Source organism: Camelus dromedarius, chromosome 8 (genome assembly GCF_036321535.1).
Source record: "Camelus dromedarius isolate mCamDro1 chromosome 8, mCamDro1.pat, whole genome shotgun sequence".
NCBI classification, from domain to species: domain Eukaryota; kingdom Metazoa; phylum Chordata; class Mammalia; order Artiodactyla; family Camelidae; genus Camelus; species Camelus dromedarius.
Window position 1 is genome coordinate 53192561 of NC_087443.1, and position 21276 is coordinate 53213836.

General features: G+C 42.9%; 1 protein-coding gene across 4 annotated transcripts in view; it reads right to left on the reverse strand.

The window, feature by feature from the left end:
• The window catches only part of MYOF (myoferlin), a 148149-nt gene extending 136574 nt beyond the window's left edge, over positions 1–11575 (reverse strand). For 3 of the 4 annotated variants that reach the window (XM_031461393.2, XM_031461392.2, XM_010974292.3), the window contains exon 1: positions 11259–11575. In XM_031461393.2, coding sequence (XP_031317253.2) covers positions 11259–11346 — 88 coding nt within the window. In that variant the 5' untranslated portion in view covers positions 11347–11575. The remainder of the gene's footprint in view (positions 1–11258) is intronic. The other variant, XM_031461391.2, reaches the window with a different exon arrangement.
• Between the last annotated feature and the right edge of the window lie 9701 nt (positions 11576–21276).

Genomic DNA, 21276 nt, shown 5'->3' on the forward strand with positions numbered 1-21276 from the left:
AGCAGTTTGTCCATGGGAGGGGATGGAGTGTAGATTTAACGCAAGAGAGATGCTAAGCACCAGGAAAGCCGGGCAGACAGGAAGAAGCATGGGGCAAAAAACGTCTCAGGACTGGGGTTCTAGTCCTTGTCTCTCCCTGGTCACCCAGCTTTAGGCACTCTTGTCCTCTCTGAGACTCAGTCACCTCATCTGCAAAATGAGTATAAACAGTACATGCCCTGGACACCTGCGAGAGTTGTGAACAAAGGCCATCCAGCCCAGGAAAGGGCCTTCTACACTGTAGGAGCCCTGGGAGGAGGCCCCTTCCTCAAGCCCTGTCACACATGGGGGGGCACTGTAACGTGTCCAGCACACTGGGACAAACCAGAGAGCATCTAGAGGACCACACAGGGTCTCTGAAGTCTGGATCAAAAGCACCACTGCCCCAGGCCCTGGCACTGGTCTGGCCAGAAGCCCTCAGGGCTGAATTTGCCCACAGACCCAGAGCCTGGATTGTCAGCCTTCGGGAGCTGAGCCCTGAACCCAGGTGCACTAATTACCCCACGGTGGGTGGGACGCAGGTAGTGCCGAGACCCAGCCTCATGACACAGGGGTGTTACAGCCTCGGCTGTGGGCGTGTGTATTCCAGCTCCACCTGGAACCTGCTTTGGCAACCCACCCTCCCCAAGACTGGCCTCTTCAGCTATAAAATGAGGGACTTCATTTTTTTTGCTGAGAATTAAATGAATGAATATATACGAAGCACTTAGTGCCATGCTTAATAGCTAGAAAGTGCGCGTCATCACTATAATCCACAAAGAATAATGCTTCCTTTCCAGGAGTTTAACCTCATTTAACTCGGAATTCACTGATCCCTCACCGGATCGACAGCTATACTACACGCCGCACGCGGGCAGGGGCCACGACTGGCTTGTTCCCCACCTGACTTGCGGTGCTGAGCCCATGACCCGGCCAAGTACACTCTCAGCCAATGTTTGTTGAATGAGTTCATGCTTGAGGGAGCAGTAGGAAGAAACAGCAGCTACAGAGAGGAGGGGGAGAGACAGGGACAGTCCAGGCAGGGAATTCCAACAGTGAAGAGAGATAAACAAAAAGGACATTTTTAATCTCTTAGTAATGAAAGAAAGATAAGGGAAAGTCTGGTTTTTGTTTTTAATTTATAAGCAGTGCCATTGGGATGAAAAGATGATGAACATAATAAACCAAAAAACTAAGGTGAGGTGAAAGGGAGTCTTATCCTGCCACTCAAGTATCAGGTTTTTTAATACTTTACATTTAACAACTAAGAGTTGTAGTCTCCACTCCTAAAACGGCTCCCACTTGATTATCAGGGGAACTGATTCACTGCTAAGCTATGTCAACTCTGAGCTTCTGAGTCACAGCACTAAAGGCTTTCATTACCCCATGGAAACTCACCCCAGGAAGGCTGGGGTTTGTTTTTCTTCTTTTTTTTTAAAAAAGTTCCTTTGTTCTTGGTGCCCATTCTTCCTCTTTCAGACTGGGCCCAGGTGACCCCAGCACACTCAACAACTCATTCCGTTCAGAGTGGGGAGGAAGTGTCCATAACTGACTTGGTTGCTTTAGGCAGATGTGTTTTATCTCTGTAGCCATGATGACCTCCAGGAAGACACGCGGAGGCTCTGGAATCAGACAGCCCTGAGTTGAACCCTGACCTGTCTCTGCCTCAGTTTCCTCCTGGGTAAAATAAAGATCATAAGAATACCAACTTCCTAAAAATAACATGAGGGTTAAATCAGATAATACGCACAGATGTGAACAGTGTGAGAATTTAGTAAATGGTGGTGGTATCGTATGAGGTTGTGACTCACCAGGCCAGCATCTCTGGAAGGCCTGAGCAGCAGCAAACACTTAAAGCACTTTCTGCGGGCTTTCGTTTTACTCATGCTAATCTTGGCAATGACCCTCCGAGGTAGGGGCTCTTATTCCCTCCAGTCTACCGATGAGACAACAGCGGTAGAGAAATGCTGGGCAACGGTGAGTGAGAGGGCATCGTGGACCCTTACCACTCTGGCTATTCTCCTGCTCTCTGTGCTGTCCAGTACAGTCGTCAATAACCTCATGTGTCCATGCGTATTTAAGTTAAATTAACTTAAATGATACAACTCAATTCATCAAGTTATCCACACGTGGCTAGTGGCTAACATATGAGACAGGGCAGGTCTTGAACACCACAATCATCAAAGAAAGTTCTACTGGACGTATCTGCTCTAAATAATTGAGCACACAGCAGGCACACAAATGACTGCCGAATGAAGTTAAAAAATAGTAAAATGATCTGTTTTATCCTCACCAAATTAACTAGTATTTTTGGACAAAATATGAACCCCATGTAGACTTCTTTTCTAGGTTTGTAGCTTCACCTTCTACAAGGAGAGCATACAGGTCCTGCAACAACTGTCCTCATTCGATTTGCCAATTTCTTATTTCTTTGTTCCCTAGCCCAGCCTACTAATTTTTCACTTTGCAATGTGCAAAGAGCGCCAGGCTTCAAGAGGCGAGGTGGGGATAAACATCTATTTTTACTCCAGGCACCTTAAAAATACATCGTCTCATTTGACTTTTACAACCTTCAAAGGTAGGTCTTATACCCACTTCACAGCTAGGAAAACTGAAGTTCAGAGAGGTTTCTCACCCTAAATTAGACCAAAGTCCTAATGCCGAGATCAGAGATGGGCTGGGGCTCCCCTGGCTTCCGGCTTCCTTGGAGATGCAGCCTAATGAGTCCCAGTCAGCATGTGGAAACCCTGAAGTCCCAAACACTCAAGATCAGTTTTGTAGTTTATGGATCTGGTCCCATTTGGTCCTATGATCCCCCTGGCCTGAGAGACCTTGAACTCAATGAATGAAGAAAGGAGTCAGAATCATTCATTCAGTAACACTTATTGGTCATTTACTATCTGCCAGGCATTAAGGTAGGTGCTGGAGAAAGAGACATGGTCCCTGCCCTCATGAAGCTTACTGCCTGACGAAGGAGGCAGATAGAAATCAAATAACCCAGCAAATACATAGCTACATGTTCCAGTAGGTGCCATGAAGGAGTATAGGATGTTAGGGGAGAGAATTACGGGGCACCTGATCTAGGGCTACTCTGATCTCCCAGGATGTGCTGCTGGGTGACCTCTGGTTGCAGCCTTGACCTGAGAAGCCCAGGCCAACTGGGAGACCTGGAACTTCAGGGTACCAAGGCTATTTCCCATTTGCCTTCAGCTATTTCCCCTGCAGTACCAGGTCTTCAGGCTCCGAGCACGACCTTGGCGATGCAGATCTTACGAGGCCAGGGCTCCATTGGCCAAGAGGACATCAGGCTCTCAGGCTGCTGCTGGGTCCCTGCCAGGCAGGCGTCCAGTCACAGGAGGGCTGCCTCCTTGCTGGCCACTGCAGCAGAATTACTGCAGTGATTCTCAAATTGAGTTAATAAGGCAAGCGTGAGCTGAAAATCCAAGTCAGCAGAGAATTGCTAAGAATCTACTGTTCATACCTATTAAGATGACTATTATCCCCAAACACATAAATGAACAATAAACACAGAAAACATTAAGTGGTGGTGAAGAAGTGGAGAAATTAGAACCGTTTGCACTGTGTAGCCACGATGGAAAACAGTATGGTGGTATCTCAAAAAATTAAACACAGAATTACCAAATGATCCAGCAATTCTACTTCTAGGCATAAACCTGAAAGAGTTGAAAGCGGTGACTCAAACAGTACTTGTACACCCATGTTCACAGCATGATTCACAACAGCCAAAAAGGCAGAAGCAACTCAAGAGTCCATCGACAGATAAGAATGGATAAACAAGAGGTGGTGTAGACACGCAATGGAATATTATAAAAAGGAAGGGAATTCTGACACATACTACAACACAGATGAACCTTGAAGACACCGTGCCAATCACAAAAGCCAGTCACAAAAGGAAAAGTATTACCTGACTCCACTGATATGAGGTACTTCGAGTAATCAAATTCATAGAGCCAGAAAGTGGAATGATAGTTGCCAGGGGTTGAGGGGAGTGGGAAATTATTATTTAATGGGCACAAAGTTTTAGTTTGGAAAGATGAAAAAGTAAACAATGTAAAGTTACTTAATGCCACTAAACTGTACACTTAAAAATGGTTAAAATGGTAAATTTTATGCTATGTATATCTGAACACAATTTTTTAAATTAGCAAAGAACATGCTATGTGCCTAGTTGAGAAGCTGACATGCTCCCACAGATGAATCAGATGTCCATCAAGCTGCTTGTGTGCCACAGCTGAAGGGCATCACATTTATTCATCTAAGCCTGGGCCACCCCTCCAACATCCCGCAGGGTTCTGAATGTCTCCCCAGCAGTGGGGAAGGAGTGGGGCATAAAAAGGAGGAGGAAAAGAGCATTTGCCATATAACTACTACATACCAGGCACTATGATAATGTTTTTAGATTCTTTTATCACCGTTGGTCCTTACAATATCCCTTTGAGGTACATATAATTCTCCCCCATTTTATAGATGAGGAGACAAAGGCTCAGTAATAGAGTTGCCCCCAAAGCTTGAGCTCCTAGTGATCAAGTCAGGAGTGAAACAAGCTCTGCTCATTCCAAAGCTCATCCCTTTCCACGCACTGCATTACTTACAGAAAGAAGGGGGCTCCGTAAGGGAGGGGGCGGGGGTTGGGTCAGATTACAGCTTAAAGATGGGAAGAAGCAGGTCTAAGCCCCAAACTGGAGGGAGGTAGGCTGGGGGGATTCATGTTCTCCGCCCTCAGAAGCTTACCTCGTGTAGCGGACGCATCTGGGATCCCCGCCTTGGCCGTCCGGGGCTGCCGTATCCCCTTGGCACAGCTGATTGGACCAGGGGTGAGCACCTGACCAAAACTGAACCAATTGGATTCTTCCTCTCAAGCTTCCCGATTAAAGAGACACTGATGCTGTAGCAGATGTGGAGTCAGGCTCCAAGGCACCTGTTCCGTAATCCAGAGCCCCATGCAAGCTGCTAACTGCCAGGGAGCGGGAGGTAGAGTCCCCACTGAGGCAGCCAGTGTGCAGGGAGGAAATGGATGCTTGGACCGGGAGGAGCGGGGGGCTGAGGCCCACAGTCGCCGGCGGAGGGAGAGCAAACGCCTCCCTGCCCGACACGAGTCTGGCTCCTGTTAGGTGTTAGGCCCGTGATTACATTCTGGGGAATTTCAAACTTTTGGGGGGGGGGGGACACCCCACACTTTACTTAAGCAAGCTTGAGTTTGTTGCAATTAAACAACTGCTGACTGACACCTTGCCCCTCAGGTGGGACAACCAGGGTGGGAGAGAAGGACCTTATGAGGGTGAGACCACAGCTCGCCCTGGTTGAAGAAATGCTCTGCATTTGACTTTTGGGAAAATAGTGTCTTTTGTTATCACTTCTATTTTTGTGTCTCCTCCCTCTTAGGGTCTCCGTCTCCACTCTAAGGTAGCTAGTGGCCTCAGTTTGGCCTCTTGCACAGCCACTGCACCCGGCCCTGCAGGCACGCACAGGCTAATTCCCATCAGGAGGAAAGCAGCCTGCCCTCCCATTTCACAGAAGAGCGTGAGGAAGCCTGGCCCGATGAGCCTGCCCAGCATGATTTACTTATTAATTTAATTCAATCACGCTGCTCCCTTAGTATCTTTCATCTTAGTTTCTTCCTTCTCTTTCTAGCCCTGGAACAAGCTCCCTCTGCCCTGGAAAGCATTTGCCTCAACTAGCAAACCCTCTAATTAGTCTACCTGACGAGTACTAATCTGTCCACAGTGCTGCCTAGTCACTCCCCACTGATATAAGTCAAGTGCAATCTCTAATCACACCAGATGACTCTTTTCTCAACCTCACCACAGAGGATTGTAACTCGCTGGCCTTTTGTTTGTTTGTTTGTTGGGAGGGTAATTAGGTTTGTTTGTTTATAATGGAGGTATTGAGGATTAAACAGATGACCTCATGCATGCTAAGTATGCATTCTACCACTGAGCTAGCTGCGTCCCCCTACCTCCACCCCCTTCCCCCACACCGACCTTTTTGTGCTATTCCCATGGTCCCTATCAGGACCGAGAATCTGACTTTATTGCACTAAGATGTTTCAAATCTCCTGCCATCTCGTTGATTCCAGGGTCAACATTTAAAACATATATTCAACATCAGTTATGTGCTAAGTGTTGCAGAGGTTATAAAAACCCCATACCTTCTTAGCACAGCCAAATTCCATGCATATGGAGAAATTTACCAATAAACCTAAATCAGACAAAGACCAGCACCCCTGGACACGACTTGAGGGCATGCATGTAAGATATGTTGGGGAGAAGGAATACAAGCCACACTGATTCATTTTTAAAAGGCAATATTGGCTTTGTAAATAATTGAGAGCCTATAAAATGTGCCTTTGTGAAGTGTACCTTTGAGGGTTCCCATGCTTCAATAGGGTGGGGCCACTTTCCTCAGGTGGTGAGTCTCCAAACCCTGTTCTCCCGGAAGTGATGGGAATGACTCAGTAAATTAAACACTTTTGCCTTCCAGAGTATTTTGTAAAAACAATACGATAGTTCTGTGGCAGTGCCAACATGCAAGCTAATTTTCAGTTTGAGCTGGTGGGAATCTTGTCAACTGGTCCTACTGTGCAGTCTGGGTAAACCAACTCACCGTGTGGTCACTCACAGATGCCTTCACAGATGATAGCAAATGAGATCCACTGGATCTTTTTCCCATCACATTTAATCATTCTTAAATGGAATTTTATAGCTTTTATTCTTATTTAAAATGTTATTTTTTAAATTTAACTTAAAAAAATTTCAAATAGCAAAGGAGTTTTTGCTAAAAATAGTCAGAAAAGTCTCTATTGCATAAATCACAGCCTTTGGGGATCTCACAGATCTTTTCCCTTTCAGATAAACCGTTAGGGGCCCGTTTTTCAAAAGAGGAAAAAAAAAAAAGACTCTCAGAGGGTCTTATTTGGAGGGAGGTGGGGGAGGTTGTAGAAATATCTAAGATTCCACTCCAAAAGCATGTCCAAATGAAATAACAGGTATCTGGGGGGGGGGGGGATCATTACATGACAATTCTTTGGTGGCCATCTGGACTATAGCAGTGGCCATTCGACAAGGCAAAGCCCAGAAGTGAGGGGAAATTCTAATGGAATGAACATCATAGGGAGGAATGAGAAAACTCTTAAAGTTGCAACAGTGATGCTCCTTAGGGGTCAGATGTTTCATATGAACACAGTGTTGCCACAGTGTAAAAGTACAACACAAAAGTGTGCAAGAAAATTTCCTCAATCTTTTCAAGAGATTTCACATTGGAAATAGATGAGACAAATGGAAGTCAATGGCAATATTCTGCAAAACCGTCTTTAAAAAGACAAGAAACACACGTTCTCACACACACACAGAGCAGGGAATCTGTCCTTCAGAAATGCACACATTCACAAAGATATGCACCAGAAGGATGTCCACTGCAGCCCAGCTGCTAACAGAGCAGTTGTAACAATTTACACGTCTTTGGTAAAAAATTGGGAAAGATTCAAGGCAAACTGCTCAGAGTAATTACCCTAGGTAGCAAGAGTAGGGAGAAAGAATAGGAGGAAGATGATGAGAATTTTCACTTTTTAGTTGTGTAATCCCTTCTGGATTGTTAGGTTGTTTTGTTTCTACATGCATACATTTTGTAATTCAAAAATTTGAAATATTATTTAATTTGTGTTTTAAAACTCTGTTCTGTTTGGGGGAATCAAATAAGTCTTAAAGAGTTGAGAGGAGCCCCAGAAGTCTGTCTAATCTAATCTCAGCTAGATTCAGTCTGAGCCTTGTCTGTCTACGTGAAACTCGAGAGAGAATGGCCACCACTGGCCTGCAAGCACTCTGATATTGAAGGTTCAGAGTTGGTTCACAGAACCTGGTGCACCCTAGGAATATAGAAAATCAAATGAGCTTTGTGGTTTTCCTCATCTGCTTCTGCACTTCTAAATGTCACGACATCTACACCACAGGGACTCCAGTAACCCCAAATCTTCCTATTCATATGAAGTCCTGAGGAGTTAGGCAGTCAGCCTCAGAAGGGGACTGAACACAAGAGACTGAGGTCAACTCTGAACCAGCGGGTTGTCAGAGCAGCACATTCCCGACTGCATTCTAACAGGGGGCCTCACAGCATCCATACAGGCATCACCATTAACACGTCCATTGTGAGGCCATTCTTCCCACCACCCTAAAGTGTTGCTTATTGCCCCAACCTTGCTGTTTTATGTGCTCAGGAGGCAAAATTGTACACATCTCAGTAAACACAGGGGCTTTCTTTGGTGCTGCCTTGGTCCTTCTTTAGGGCTTTTTACATCTTAGTCTCCCCACAGTCCCCCACTCCTCCCCATGAAGCGCATCTGACTTTGCTCCTTTCCCTCTGATGGACACAGCATGGTGTCAGTAACCTCAGTTCTGTCAGAACTTAATGTTACTTAATTCTACCCGGTGCTCAATATTGGAAGGCACACTTGGAAAGGGTTTGCCATCACTGGTGTTTCAAACCACTGAAATAGATCAAAAGCAAGAAAAATGCCATACTCATTACTATATCCGCTTTCGTGTCTGAGGCAATGGCTTCTTCACCGTGCTGAGAGCAGGTATTCAATACGTGGAACTGTAAAATTAGAGAACCTTAGAGCTAGAAGAAATCTCTAGGAGATCAGTTCCCATCGTTCCACAGCTGAGAAATTTGAGACCCGAGTGGTTAAATCTGGTTCATCCTCTGTTTTGTCAATATTAGCCTGAGTCCAGATGTTCCTATTCTGAGCTGAGTTGTTTCTTCTGTTAGGTTGCTTGTCAGACTTTGCTGCTCAATTTATACAACCAAAGGAGACTGGAAAAGAGACTAAAGTTAAATAATCTAGTAAATGTAATGGTTTAGATAGCCCATATTTGCCCACTTTAACTGAAGTTTTCCACTTTCAATTGAGTGTTTATGTTCATAGCCTTAGACAGATACACTTTTAGTCATTTAAAATTTTTGACCAGTGCATGTACACTCCAGACAAATAACAAGTCAGATTTCAGGAAGTTTTACACTCTAATTCCTTTATAATCTGTATGATTGCCTCAAATAATGACATCATCAGACTGTGGCCAACACATTTTTACATGTCTTTACGTGTCCAGGGTGAAGGATACCAACTATTCATGTTATGTCCCTATTATGTAGCTGCTTCAAGAAAAAAAAAAAAAAAGTTTCTCAGAACCACAGTGAGATATCACCTCACACCTGTCAGAACGGCTATAATCAAAGAGGCAAGAAATAGCAAGTGTTGGTGAGAATGTGGAGAAAAGGGGACCTTCATACACTATTGGTGGGTTGGTGGTAATGTAAACTGGTGCTACCACTATGGAAAAGTCTAGAGAGTCCTCAAAAAATTAATAGTAGAACTACTACATAACCCAGCTATCCCACTTTTGGTATTTATCCAAAGACTATAAAAACACTAATTCAAAAAGATATAGGCACCCCTATGTTCAGCACAACATTATTTACGATAGCCAAGACATGGAAACTACCTAAATGTCCATCAATGGATGAATGGATAAATAAGATGGAAATATATATATATATGCAATGGATTACTACTCAGCCATTTCAAAAAAGATGAAATCTTACCATTGTGACGGTATGGATGGACCTTTAGAGCATTATGCTAAGTGAAATGAGTCAGGCAGAGAAAGGCAAATACCATACAGTTTCACTCATATGTGGAATATAAAAAACAAATAAACAAACAAAAATAAACATACAAATACAGAGAACAGAGTAGTGGTTACCAGAGGGGAAGGGGTAAGGAGGAAAGCAAAATGGGTTAAGGGGGTCAACTGTGTGGTGAAGGATGGAAACTAAATTTCTGGTGGTGAGCACGCTGCAGTGTATACAGTAGTAGAAATATAATGTACACATGAAATTTACACATTATAAACCAGTGTTACCCCAATAAAAATAAATTTTAAAAAAATTAAAAAGAGAGAGTTTTAAAAAGAATATACACAAATAAACTCTGATAATAACATGACTACATGATACTCACTAACCAGATTCTCAAACTACATTGTCCTTTAAGAATCCAACTTCTGTTCCCCAAATCTTTTTTTTTTTTAACTAAACAACCATTTGGCAGTTTGGGGTTTCGTTTCTTGCATTTTCCTGCTCATTTTCTAGGGAGAGATTTGAGAAGAGGACTAGAGATAAAAGAGAAAGGGACAGGTTACTCAGTGGAAAGGAGAAGTTGTCAGGTTCCTGGAGGAAGAGAGAAATGTGCTGGGGTGTGGTCAGGAACCACCCACCCATCACAGATCCCACTTTTTCTGCCCTCTCCTCTCATGCTCTCTCTTCCCTTCTGCCAGGAAGTGAGCTGGCAAACTTACCAATGACCTTGGACAAACATAAAATGATAAAGCTACTAAATTCAGATTGAGACACACCGTGCCAGCCAAAACTGGCATCACCTACAATGCCTGGGAAGGCGCCATCACACCAACCTCTCCTGTCCCCCTCCATGAATGACAATAGAACTTTAAAAGATGGTTTTGTCTAAACCCCCCCCCCCCGCACCCGTTTTGCAGAAAAGGAAACTGACATCCAGAGAGATTGCTGAAGGCCAATGAGCAAGTCTAAACCAGATGCCCAAACTGCAGACTTGCATTGTTCAGAGATCTCTATGCGCAATTTACAAGCTACGGAAAGTACAAAAAACACTCCAACTTTGGAGTGAAGAACAATTACAAAGAGGCACAAGATAACGTGAAAACAAGCCAGAATAATTTTACTCCACCTCCCAGAAGCCCAGTGACAATAAAAGCAGCAGGGGGCTGTTTTATGGAGTAAGGATACTTCCAACAATTCAATTGTGCTTTTTTCTCCTTTCCCCATTTCTCACAGGCAGAGGCAATAAAAATGCATAGAAGACTGCTGAAATTCTTACTCTGAACCAACACAGACTTTTTGATACTTGAAATGTGGAGAATGCAAATACATCTTTCCCTCCAACGGCTTATAGAAATCACATTATTACAGTTAAAACATCAGGTCACTCATTGAGCCTCAGATACCTGGGGAAAATTAAATGCCTTGCACAGAAACGGTCTTCTCCGCTGACCTGCACAGGTAATGAACTCCAGCTGAAGTCGCAGAGACTTCTATCAGTCGCCTAAACGCAGACTTTCAAAGAACGGGACTCAAGGAACTTACATTCCAAAACAGGGGTAGAGGGAAAAAGGAAAACTTCTCCTTACCCTTAAAAATAACAGAAACAATAGGATCCGGTTTCCCAAATTTCGTTTTAGGGATATTGCTGGCAGATTCCACAATTACTCGAAGCATGGCTCCCAATGGGCAGAACGCAAGTTTCAGCAGCGAAGTGAAGAAGTCATGGGCGCCGGAGGTCCGGATCGCAGCGCTCGGGAGGGAAGGCGCGGGACGACTTCCCCAGCGGAGAGGGAAGGCGGAGAGGCGATGGGTGGGTCTCTGACGGGTTATGTACTGAAGGTTACGTGTAAACTGATATCCAAACGCAGAGCCTCCGCGCGGCCGCAGGCATTCAATTAAGAATTCGGGAAATGTGGAGGTGAAAAGGACAAAATCGCAACTAAAAGTAATTGTGGGCGACAAATGAAACGGAAAAGGATTTGGAGCCAATAAGTGTGGACAGGTCAGGAGACCACTGAGACGCTTCCGCTAAAAGCAACAATTCGTGAAGCCCTGTTAATTGGTTTTCTGTCACCCCACCTATTCTCTTCTGAACTTTGTGGCGTTTTAAAACTTCACTGCGTCATTTTATTTTTCAATTTTACTTTTGCTGTTTCTTCTCTCCTGCTGTTGAACACACCCACTCAGCAACAGTTTAGAGAACAATTTTCTTTTTTTTCATCAGTTAAAGGGTGCCCCCTATTGTATGGCAGAGAAATAAATGAGTTTATTTCAAGCAAGCCCAATCTGGAGGCGGTTAACAGGGACTTACAGAATTGGTGTAGTGGGGGCTGATTCTTTACAAAAGGATTCAGCATAGGACTTCTTTAAAAATCCTTAAGAGGTGAGAGCTGGGGACCTAAGTTTTCCTGGTCCATCAAAAGCTGATACCTGTCTTCAGTGAAAACGGAGAAGGTGTCTGTCAACTCTTTCAAGATGTAAACCTCAGCATCTTCCTTTCCTTTGTTAAAGAAAAAAAAGGTATTCAGTGACAATCATTAAATCGGGTAAGGAGAGGGACCACAATGATAGGCTGAGGGACCACTGCAGTAGAACCTTGCAGTGGAAAGAGATGGCTCAACTCTGAATAGGGGATGGGCAAGGGAGACTTTATAACTAAGGAGCAGGTTGAGGGTCAGAGGATGGAAATGACCAGGAGGAAACATCGGGGGGAAAAGGGGATTCTGGCTCAACTGACCTAACAGGATTCTTACTGAACATAGCTCAGGGTGACGAGACATCACCTGGGTGGTGGTGGAGGACGAGGAACCCCAAAAGATGTAGAGAGTGATTACATGCGGAGGGAGGGGAGTTCTAGTTAGACTGACTCAGCAAGGTTTTTGCTAAAACTAAATTCTACAGGGAAGTACACAGATCGGTCTAGGAGAAAGTTCAGGAGCTTGACTAAAGTTTGGTCAAGGAAAGGATCGACCACCTGGAGAGTGTTAGGTGGCCTGGCCTGGTGATTAAGATCAGCAGAGGTGCCCTGGGGGTAGGAGTCACCCAGACCTGAGTGTGGGTCCCAGCTGCATCACTTGTGAGCTATGTCACCTTACAGGTTTCTACACCTCTCTCTTCTGCATTTACCTCGTCTCATCTTACTGGCGTTAAGATCAAGGTCTTAGTGTGGGGCCTGGCAAAAAAGACACAGTAAATCCCACACATCCACCATCAGCTGTTCATGCTTATTCATAGCATTTCTGTTAATGCCAGTTGGGTTTAAATCAGGATGTCTCTGCATTTCAGAAGAAAAGACCAAAACTAATGGTGAAAAAACATAGGGCTTCCTTTGCTTTTGAACACACAACCAGGAAGACCCATGTGTAAGCAAACACTTCAAGTGCCTTGAAAAAGCATGGTTTACCTACAAGAATTCTTCTGTCTCAGTGAGGTTCTCAGTGGCTTACACTAAAGAACCAATGATCCCCATGTTGTATTTAGCGGACACACGGGTATAAATACAGTCTATGTTTTAGTGGAATATAGGCAACATTATGTTTATTTTTTGGCTGGTTTTTATTTTTTATTTCAGTGGTCCTTCAACCTACCATTGTGGTCCCTCCCCTTACCCGATTTAATGATTGTCATTGAGTATTCTATTTATTTATTTATTTTATTTTTGTGTGAAATACATTTACAGAAAAATGCATACAACATAAATGTGACAGTTTAACAAACAAACATCCAGGTCAAGACAGGGAACGTAACCAGTATGCCAGAAGCCACTCTCATGTCTCATATGTAACACACCCACCTCCTTCCCCGACTCTCCCGGTCCCCAGGTAGCCACTACCCTGATTTTTATGGTAATAATTTCTGTGCTTTTCTTTATAGTTTTTATCCCCCAAATAGTTTAGATTTGCTTGATTATGACCCTTATATGATTATATAAGTTATCTTATACATTATTAACTTTATATACATATGTATTTATACCTTGTGTATACATATGCATACACATATTCACAGAATATGAATTCTTTGATACACTGTGACCTTTATAGAAATGGAATAAAAGTTTGAATTCTTTTGTGTTTGGCTTCTTTTTTTCAACATTATATTGTGAGATTCATCCATATAACTTTACTTTGTTTACCCTCATTTCTCCATGGCATTCCATTGTATGAGTGTACCACATTTTATTAATCCATTCTACTCTTGATGCACATTTGGGTTATTCAGAGTTTGGGGCTATTACAAACAGGGCTACTCTGAATATGCCTGTACATGTTGTACATGTTCTCTGGTACAAACATGTATGAGTGCATTTTGGGTCTGACCTGTGAGTGGAATCGCTGAACCAAAAGGTATATGCATATTTTCAAAATTACTAGGTAATTCAAAATGGTTTTCCACAGCAGTTGGACTAGTGACACCCCCACCAACAGTGTATGAGACTTCCCGTGCATACACTTGGCAATGTTTGATTTTTAAATGTTTGCCCGTCTGATGAGTTGATAATAATACTTCACTGGAGTTTCCATTTGCATTTTTCAGATTCCTAATGAAGTTGCATACCTTTTCATATTTACATTTCCTAAGTTATGACATGCCTATTCAAATATTTTGTGGATTTTTTTTATTGAGTACTCTGGTTTTCTTCCTAATTTGCAGGAGCTGTTTACGTGCTCTAAATGGGTTGTAATTTTAATGTAATTGAATTTATCAATATTTCTTTTCCGATTAGTGTATTTTTCATATTAAGAAATCCTTTCTACCCTGAGATTGTGAAGCTATTCTTCAGTATTATCTTCTGGAAACATTTTGTTTCATCTTGCACATTTAGACTTATACTCCACCTTAATTGATTATGTATTCTTTGCAGCTTTCTGTAAATCTAAAATTATTTCAAAATAAAGTCCTTAGAAATAAAATTAAAATAAAATAAATTTGTAAAATTGGCTTAGAAATGTAAAAAAAAAGCCTTCAAAATTGAAAAAATAATTATTTCATTAAAAGTGTATGGACAAAACAAAATGACTGTTTCATTGATTGGTAAATTTTATTATTCATAAAATTTTCCTTTCAGCTGAAAAGAACTTGTAGTTAGATTTTCTCACTTTAACAAGAATTTCTGAGTATGCATGATAACCACCAAGAGAACATGGCCTATCATAAGTTATTCATAACCCAAATTTTCCACAATGTAATTATGTAAAAAAACCTTTCAAGGTTTTTACAGCAAATATATATATTTTAACTGTGGCATAAGATACATTTGAGTATGTTTGATGTATTCTATCTGGAAGTAGGATTCTGTTTAATTGTTAAGTAAGCCCTGAAATGGATTAATTTTCCAATCCCTAGCATTTCTTCTATTTGGCACTGATTTATATAATTTTGAATAAACATAGGCAGGAGAGAATGAGCTAACTAGGAAAAGTAGAACTTAGTAAAAGGACCAGCTCTCCTTTTGAGAAGCTTGCGGTGGCTTTGCCATGGAAGGAAACACTATCATCCTTATCTTCAGGGATAAATATTTGAGGAGAGCAGTTCAGGATATCTGGAAGGTAGTAACTTGCTATATACAAAAATAGATAAAAAACAAATTTCTTCTGTATAGCACAGGGAACTATATTCAATATCTTATAACAATATTTAATGAAATAGAATATGAAAACAAATATATGTATGTATCTGTATGACTGGGACATTGTGCTGTACACCAGAGATTCACACATTGTAGCTGACTATACTTCAATTAAAAGGAAAAAAAAAAGCTAAGAGGTAGAAAAGATGGCGAGGCCTAGCGTCTATGTTTCTCTCCTGATATCAGGGAGAGCTGCAGGACAAGGTCTTGAAGGTTGAGACTCAGATTCCAGGCAGAGCCCTGAGCTGTGTTTCACTAGGGAATCAGAGGGAAGGAGGAGATTTAAGACTTGAGACCAGAGGGAGGCAATGGCAGAACTGGGGTGGGTGGTGTTTAGCGAACAGAGGTGGTGCTCGGGGGCTGCCAGTCAGTCTGACTTCACACCAGCGTGTAGAGAGAGAGAGAGAGAGAGAGAGAGAGAGAGAGAGTGTGTGTGTGTGTGTGTGTGTGTGTGTGTTGGGAGTTAGGTGGAGATGATTCAGTGGTGGGAACATGAACTTGTGCTTCAGAGCCTGCAGAGCAGCACACAAAGGCCATGTACGTAGACTTACAAACCATCACGCCTTACCCTGCTCCTCCTGCCGTCTCTAGCCCAACAACAGCTGCCTGGACACCCATTCTGCAGGCTGCTCCTGCCTTAAGGGCTTTATTTGTATCAACTACATTGGCCATAACAACAACCCCATGAGGTGAGGAAACTGAGGCAGAAAAAATTACCTAAAACATTCAGGTTATAGGTAATAAATGGCAGAGCTGGGATCCAAACCCAGGTACTTTGGTTATGAATTTTCCTGCACACTCTTCTGGAATGTATTTCTTACAACATGCTTTGCAGCCTCCACACAGCCTGGGGCAAATGCACCAGCCTTGATTCTGCTAAGGTGCATCATAGACAGAGATCTGGATACCATCTGCTCTCAAGGACTTTGTCCTCTGAGCAATCCAGCTTCCTAGTGCCAAGAAGGTGACAGTGTCAGTCTCTGTTGGGCACTGGAATTATCCCTACACCTTGTGAGCCTGGGAAGGGGCTAACCCCTCAGTTCCTCTATCCCAGTGGCCTCTCTTTGGACAGTTCTTATTTTTTCCTGGACACAAACTTATTAGTGTTATATATGAAAACAGAGGAGGAGAAGAAAAGGCTAGGAGATTTCTCTTTAGCTTTGTTCAAATGCAAAAAGCTAACAAGACCTCTTTTCCCTAGACAATCAGTTTTTAGATACAAATGTGTAAGATTTCAACCCACATTGTAAGAAAAACATTTAAGGAAAAATAATTCCTTTTGGAAAAATCAAGGAAGTGTAAGAGTGAGAGTTAAGAGTAAATTAACCCACAGTGGTCAAACATTTATTCATTAATAATATGTCTGTCTGTTCAACAAATATTTGAGAGTTGGGGCTTCCCTGGAGAAGCCTAAGTTCCTACCTATTGAGCGCCCTCTGGTGGGGATCACGTACCAGGTCTCACGTGTCTGTCATCCACTGCTTTGGACAACTCCAGGAGCTAGGACACGTGGGGGCATTTTACAGCTGAACGAGGTTCAGAAGAGTTAAAAGCTTGAGCCAGGACTCAAACCCAGTGTCTTCTGAGCCTTAGTCCCTTTCCAACTGCACCTCAGCTGAGATTTCACTTTTTGCTCTTTCATTCCCTCATCTTTCTTGTCAAGTAAACTCATGCATCTATCTGGGTGAGTGGCCGTGGGGCTGCCCTGGATATTGAGGCCAAAGGGATAGGGAAAGAGGAATACTTAAGGGAAAGGAGAGAGTTAGCAAAAAATATAGACATGGGGAACAAAGTAAGAGGGGTAGCAAAGGGGATTTAGCAGAAGAGAAATGAAGATTCATAATATCTTATTCCAATTCCAGTTTTGCAGAATCCTAGGTATTACCGAACAGCAGTTTTCAAATTGGCACACACACAGAGGGTCCATTGTTAAGATGCTTGCTGAAATACTTCTTTAAGAATGATTTCAGTTGATAACTAAAGTGCTTTTTAGAATGAATATACTTTTTTTTAGTAGTTTAATTATAGGGTTTTGTGTAGTGGTAGATACTATTTTAAAATAACTTAATATATAGTATATCTAAATTTTGTGCCTTTAAAAAAGTGCCTGGCAGTGACTAAGTCTACATGGGGGGTAGGAGGGGATAAAGAATTTCATAACATTTGGCACCATTATATTATCATTATTCAAGGCAATTGGAGGAGCTAAATATAAAACAGGAATGAATCTGACCTTCTCCAAGTAAGTATTAACATATCTTCTAAAATAAACCTAGAAAAAAATGGAACACAGAAAAGCGGAATCATTTTAAGCCTTGTGTTCACTTTTAAGGAAACAATCATTCCTCATCAAAATGTTTGACAGAAAAATGCTCCCCATCCACTCTTCTGTGAGAGCCTTTATTCGTTCATGCACACGTGCATTTATTCAGCACTTACTGAAAGTCTACCTGGTGCCAGGCACAGTGCTAACTACCAAGATGAGTAAGGCACATTTCCTCTCTGCAAGAAGCTCACAGGTAATTGCAGCACAATGGAGTGAGTATGATGATAGAGGAGACAGAGGAGACTGCCCTTCCTGGCTGGAGATGAACTCTAATCCAGGAAGAGGCAGTAGGTCTACTCTAACAAAGTGCTGGGCTGTAAAATGATGTTTTTGGTGCCTGTTAAGGAATATTGATAACAGAAAGGAGAAGAGTAAAGGGTATGTCTATTTCTCCACAATAGTATAGGGCAGAGGAGACCCCCATCAATTCATTCATTCAATCATTGAGCAAATATTTATTGACCACCTAATTTGTTCCAGCACTGTGAAGGTAGGTGCTGAGGTTGTATGGTGAGCAAAATCAGACAGACTCCTTAAGGAGTTTACAGTGGTTTAAGGGAAAGGGACACCAATTAAAGAATCACTCGCAAATCAATGTGCAATTATAACTGCAGTGAAGGCTTTGAAGAAATGCATGGTAAAGAGAGCAAATCCCTTTCTCTGGGGGGCAGGAAAGCCTTCCCTTAGGCAGTAAGGAATGAGCTGAGATCTGGGAGGTAGGCAAGGAGGTAACAGTGAGGTAACAGCATTGTAGACAGGGGGAACCTCCTGTGCAAAGGCCCTGAGGCAGGAAGGAATCGGCCTGGTTAAGGAATAAAAGGTGTCTACTGTGGGGGGTGTGAGAGCAGGTTGGGGAAGTCAGTCTAGGCCTGCTAGGCTTGAAAGGGAGGACAAATTGGGAATTTGGTGCCTTATGCTGAAAACAAAGGCAAGTCAATAAAATGTTTGAAATGTTTGTGTAGGGGAATATGGGACACAATTAGATCTGCATTATTTCAAAGAAAAAATTTCTGCTGAGGGGAAACTGGATTGGAAGAAGGCAAGAGTTTACTTGGTTCTTTTCTTCCTGCATTTAAAGATCATTTATTGTGTGCATATCAGCACTGTCCAATAGAAACGTGCCTTAAGCCACATTTATATTTTGAATTTTCTAACAGTCACAGTAAAGGAAGTAAAAAACAATAGTAAGACTGATTTTACATATTTGTTTTACCCAATATATCTAAAATATTATCATCTCAACATGTAATAATATTAAAAAGCACTGTTGAGATATATTCTTTTTTCATACTTAGTCTTTAAAATCTGTTGTGTATTTCACACATCTCAATTTGTACACAAAATGTTCATTAGAAATACTTCATCTGTATTTAGATTTCATAAAATTTACAGTTGAGAAAATAGTTTTACATACCCAAGTTGTCCCAAATATAAAAGTTTTTGATAACTGAATCAACTATCAGTTTATAAATTTAAATTACGTAAAATTAAAAATTCAGTTCCTCAATTACAGTAGCCATATTTCAAGCACTCAACAGCCATATGTGGCCAGTGCTACCATATTGGATAGAGCAGAAGGAGAAAGCTGTATTAGAAAGCATGGCTGTATCTCTGGTAAGGCTGTGGGCAATCATTAGCTTCCCTTTGGGAGACATAACCTTTCAAAGGTGATGGGTACATTCATCTGCAACAGCCTCACCATTTCTTTTTACTAAGCCTAAACCCATTCAGTGGGCTTTTGGTACTGTTTTGGTTTCCCAAGGAGATTTTCCTATGGGGAAGAAAATAAGCTGACCTGTTGAGAAAAAGATCCAATCTGCTTGGCTGTTACATTTTTCTCTGTTAATGAATAAAGATGAATTTTGGATCCTTGTCCTAGGAGTTCTCCCAGTGAACTGTCAACATCAAGATACTATCACCTTGTGGGGCCTTGTGCAAACTACCAACTCCTCACACTTCACGACTGGCCCCACCTATCTGTAAAGAGCAAAGGTTGATTTTCAGGTCTAATAACGACCAATGACAAAATTAAAAGCCAAACAGCATACTGTTTACTCCTCTTCCTCAGGGGTCCCCAGGCACAGGGGGAGCTCCTGCCAAAAGAGAGGGAGGAGGGGAACAGATGTGTAACTGGGGTGTCTGGCCCAGCAGGCCCAGACACCAGGCCCCTGTCTATCAGGTACCACCCCTCTTCACACAATTCTTCCCACTTCCTTTCTTTTCTACTCCCCATTTGGCTCAAAGATGTGCAGGGAGATCTCTCTCTCTCTTGTCCCTAAGAATCTTTGTAAATTTCTATGGAAACTAATTTTGCCTTTGCTTTCGACTCTGGGCATGCACACCTTATCTTTTGCCCCAACTTCCTCCCACCCTAATCCTACCTGATAATTTAACAGATATGAAAGAGCCCAATTCTCTTCACTTTTCCATCAGAAATGTGAGCTCCGTGGAAGCAGGGACCAAACATTATCTTCTTGCCGTTTCTTTTATTCTTTAAAATTCTCTTCATGATTTCTCATCCATTCCATTTAGTGACATAAGAATTTGTTGCTTTTTATGTAATAATGGCTAACATCAATTGAGCATTTACAAAGCACCAAGCACTTTCCATGGATTCTCTCATTTAATTCTCATAAACGCCCTATGAGATAGATATTATCACTTGTATCATTTTACAGATCAGGAAACTGAGGCTCAGAGAGGTTAAATAGCTGTTTCAAAATCACACAGCTAGTAAGAGGTAATCAGGAGCTAAACCTGTTGAGAGCTTAACCTGTGTGTGACACTGCTGTCCTAGGATATTTTGCTACTGTATCCTTTTATCTATTGTGTTAAGTCTGGTGAGTTCATGCTTGGTCTGAGAAAGTCAGGGCCTGCCAAACACTTTCGGTGCCTCTTCGTTTTAGAAAGTCCTCGAGGCTGCTAATCATGACCCGGATTTGACCAATAGATGCCAAGCCAGAGGGCTGCAATCTGGAGCAAACGCCTGCCGTACTTCCTCTGAGGTTTATAATCTCAGCGTTCAACGTGGGCGTGCCTATCAGGTCTTCCACCTGCTGCCCTCCCCATTGCTCCACCCTGATTTTGGCAGCATAAAGGCTCAACCCAAGGGGAAGATAGGGAGGCTGTGCCCCCTTGTGGAACCTAGTTCTCCCATTTCTAACAGGGCGAAACTGGTACTCAGACGGGAGAATCATGCTCAGGGACACAGAAGGAGTTAATCCCAGCTCACAGTCATTGGGTTTATTTCACTCAGCATAGTAATTTGCTTCAGCCGCAAAGCAGATAAACACAAACCTGCTCCTTAAACACCGAGCTTGGGGCCTGCGCCCTCGGAAGAATGCAGAAAACCCCCAGAAAACGGTGGTGGACCTGGGGGAAGCCTTCCCGTCCTCCGCCCCACCTCTCGGCGGCTCGACCCCGCCCCTCATCCCCCTCCCTGCTTGGGTCTAGTCCTCCGTCCGCGCTCAGGTTCCAGGCCCCGTCCCTCGGGAGCCGCAGCCAATCGCAGAGCCGCGACCCCGCCGCGCGTGTCGCCCCTCCTTCGCGCCGGCTGCGCCCCGCCGGCAGTGACGTGCCCCGCCCCGCAGCCGCGGGATTCAAACTCCCGGAAGCGGCTCCCGCGCCAGAGGGTGTGGCTGGGCGGACG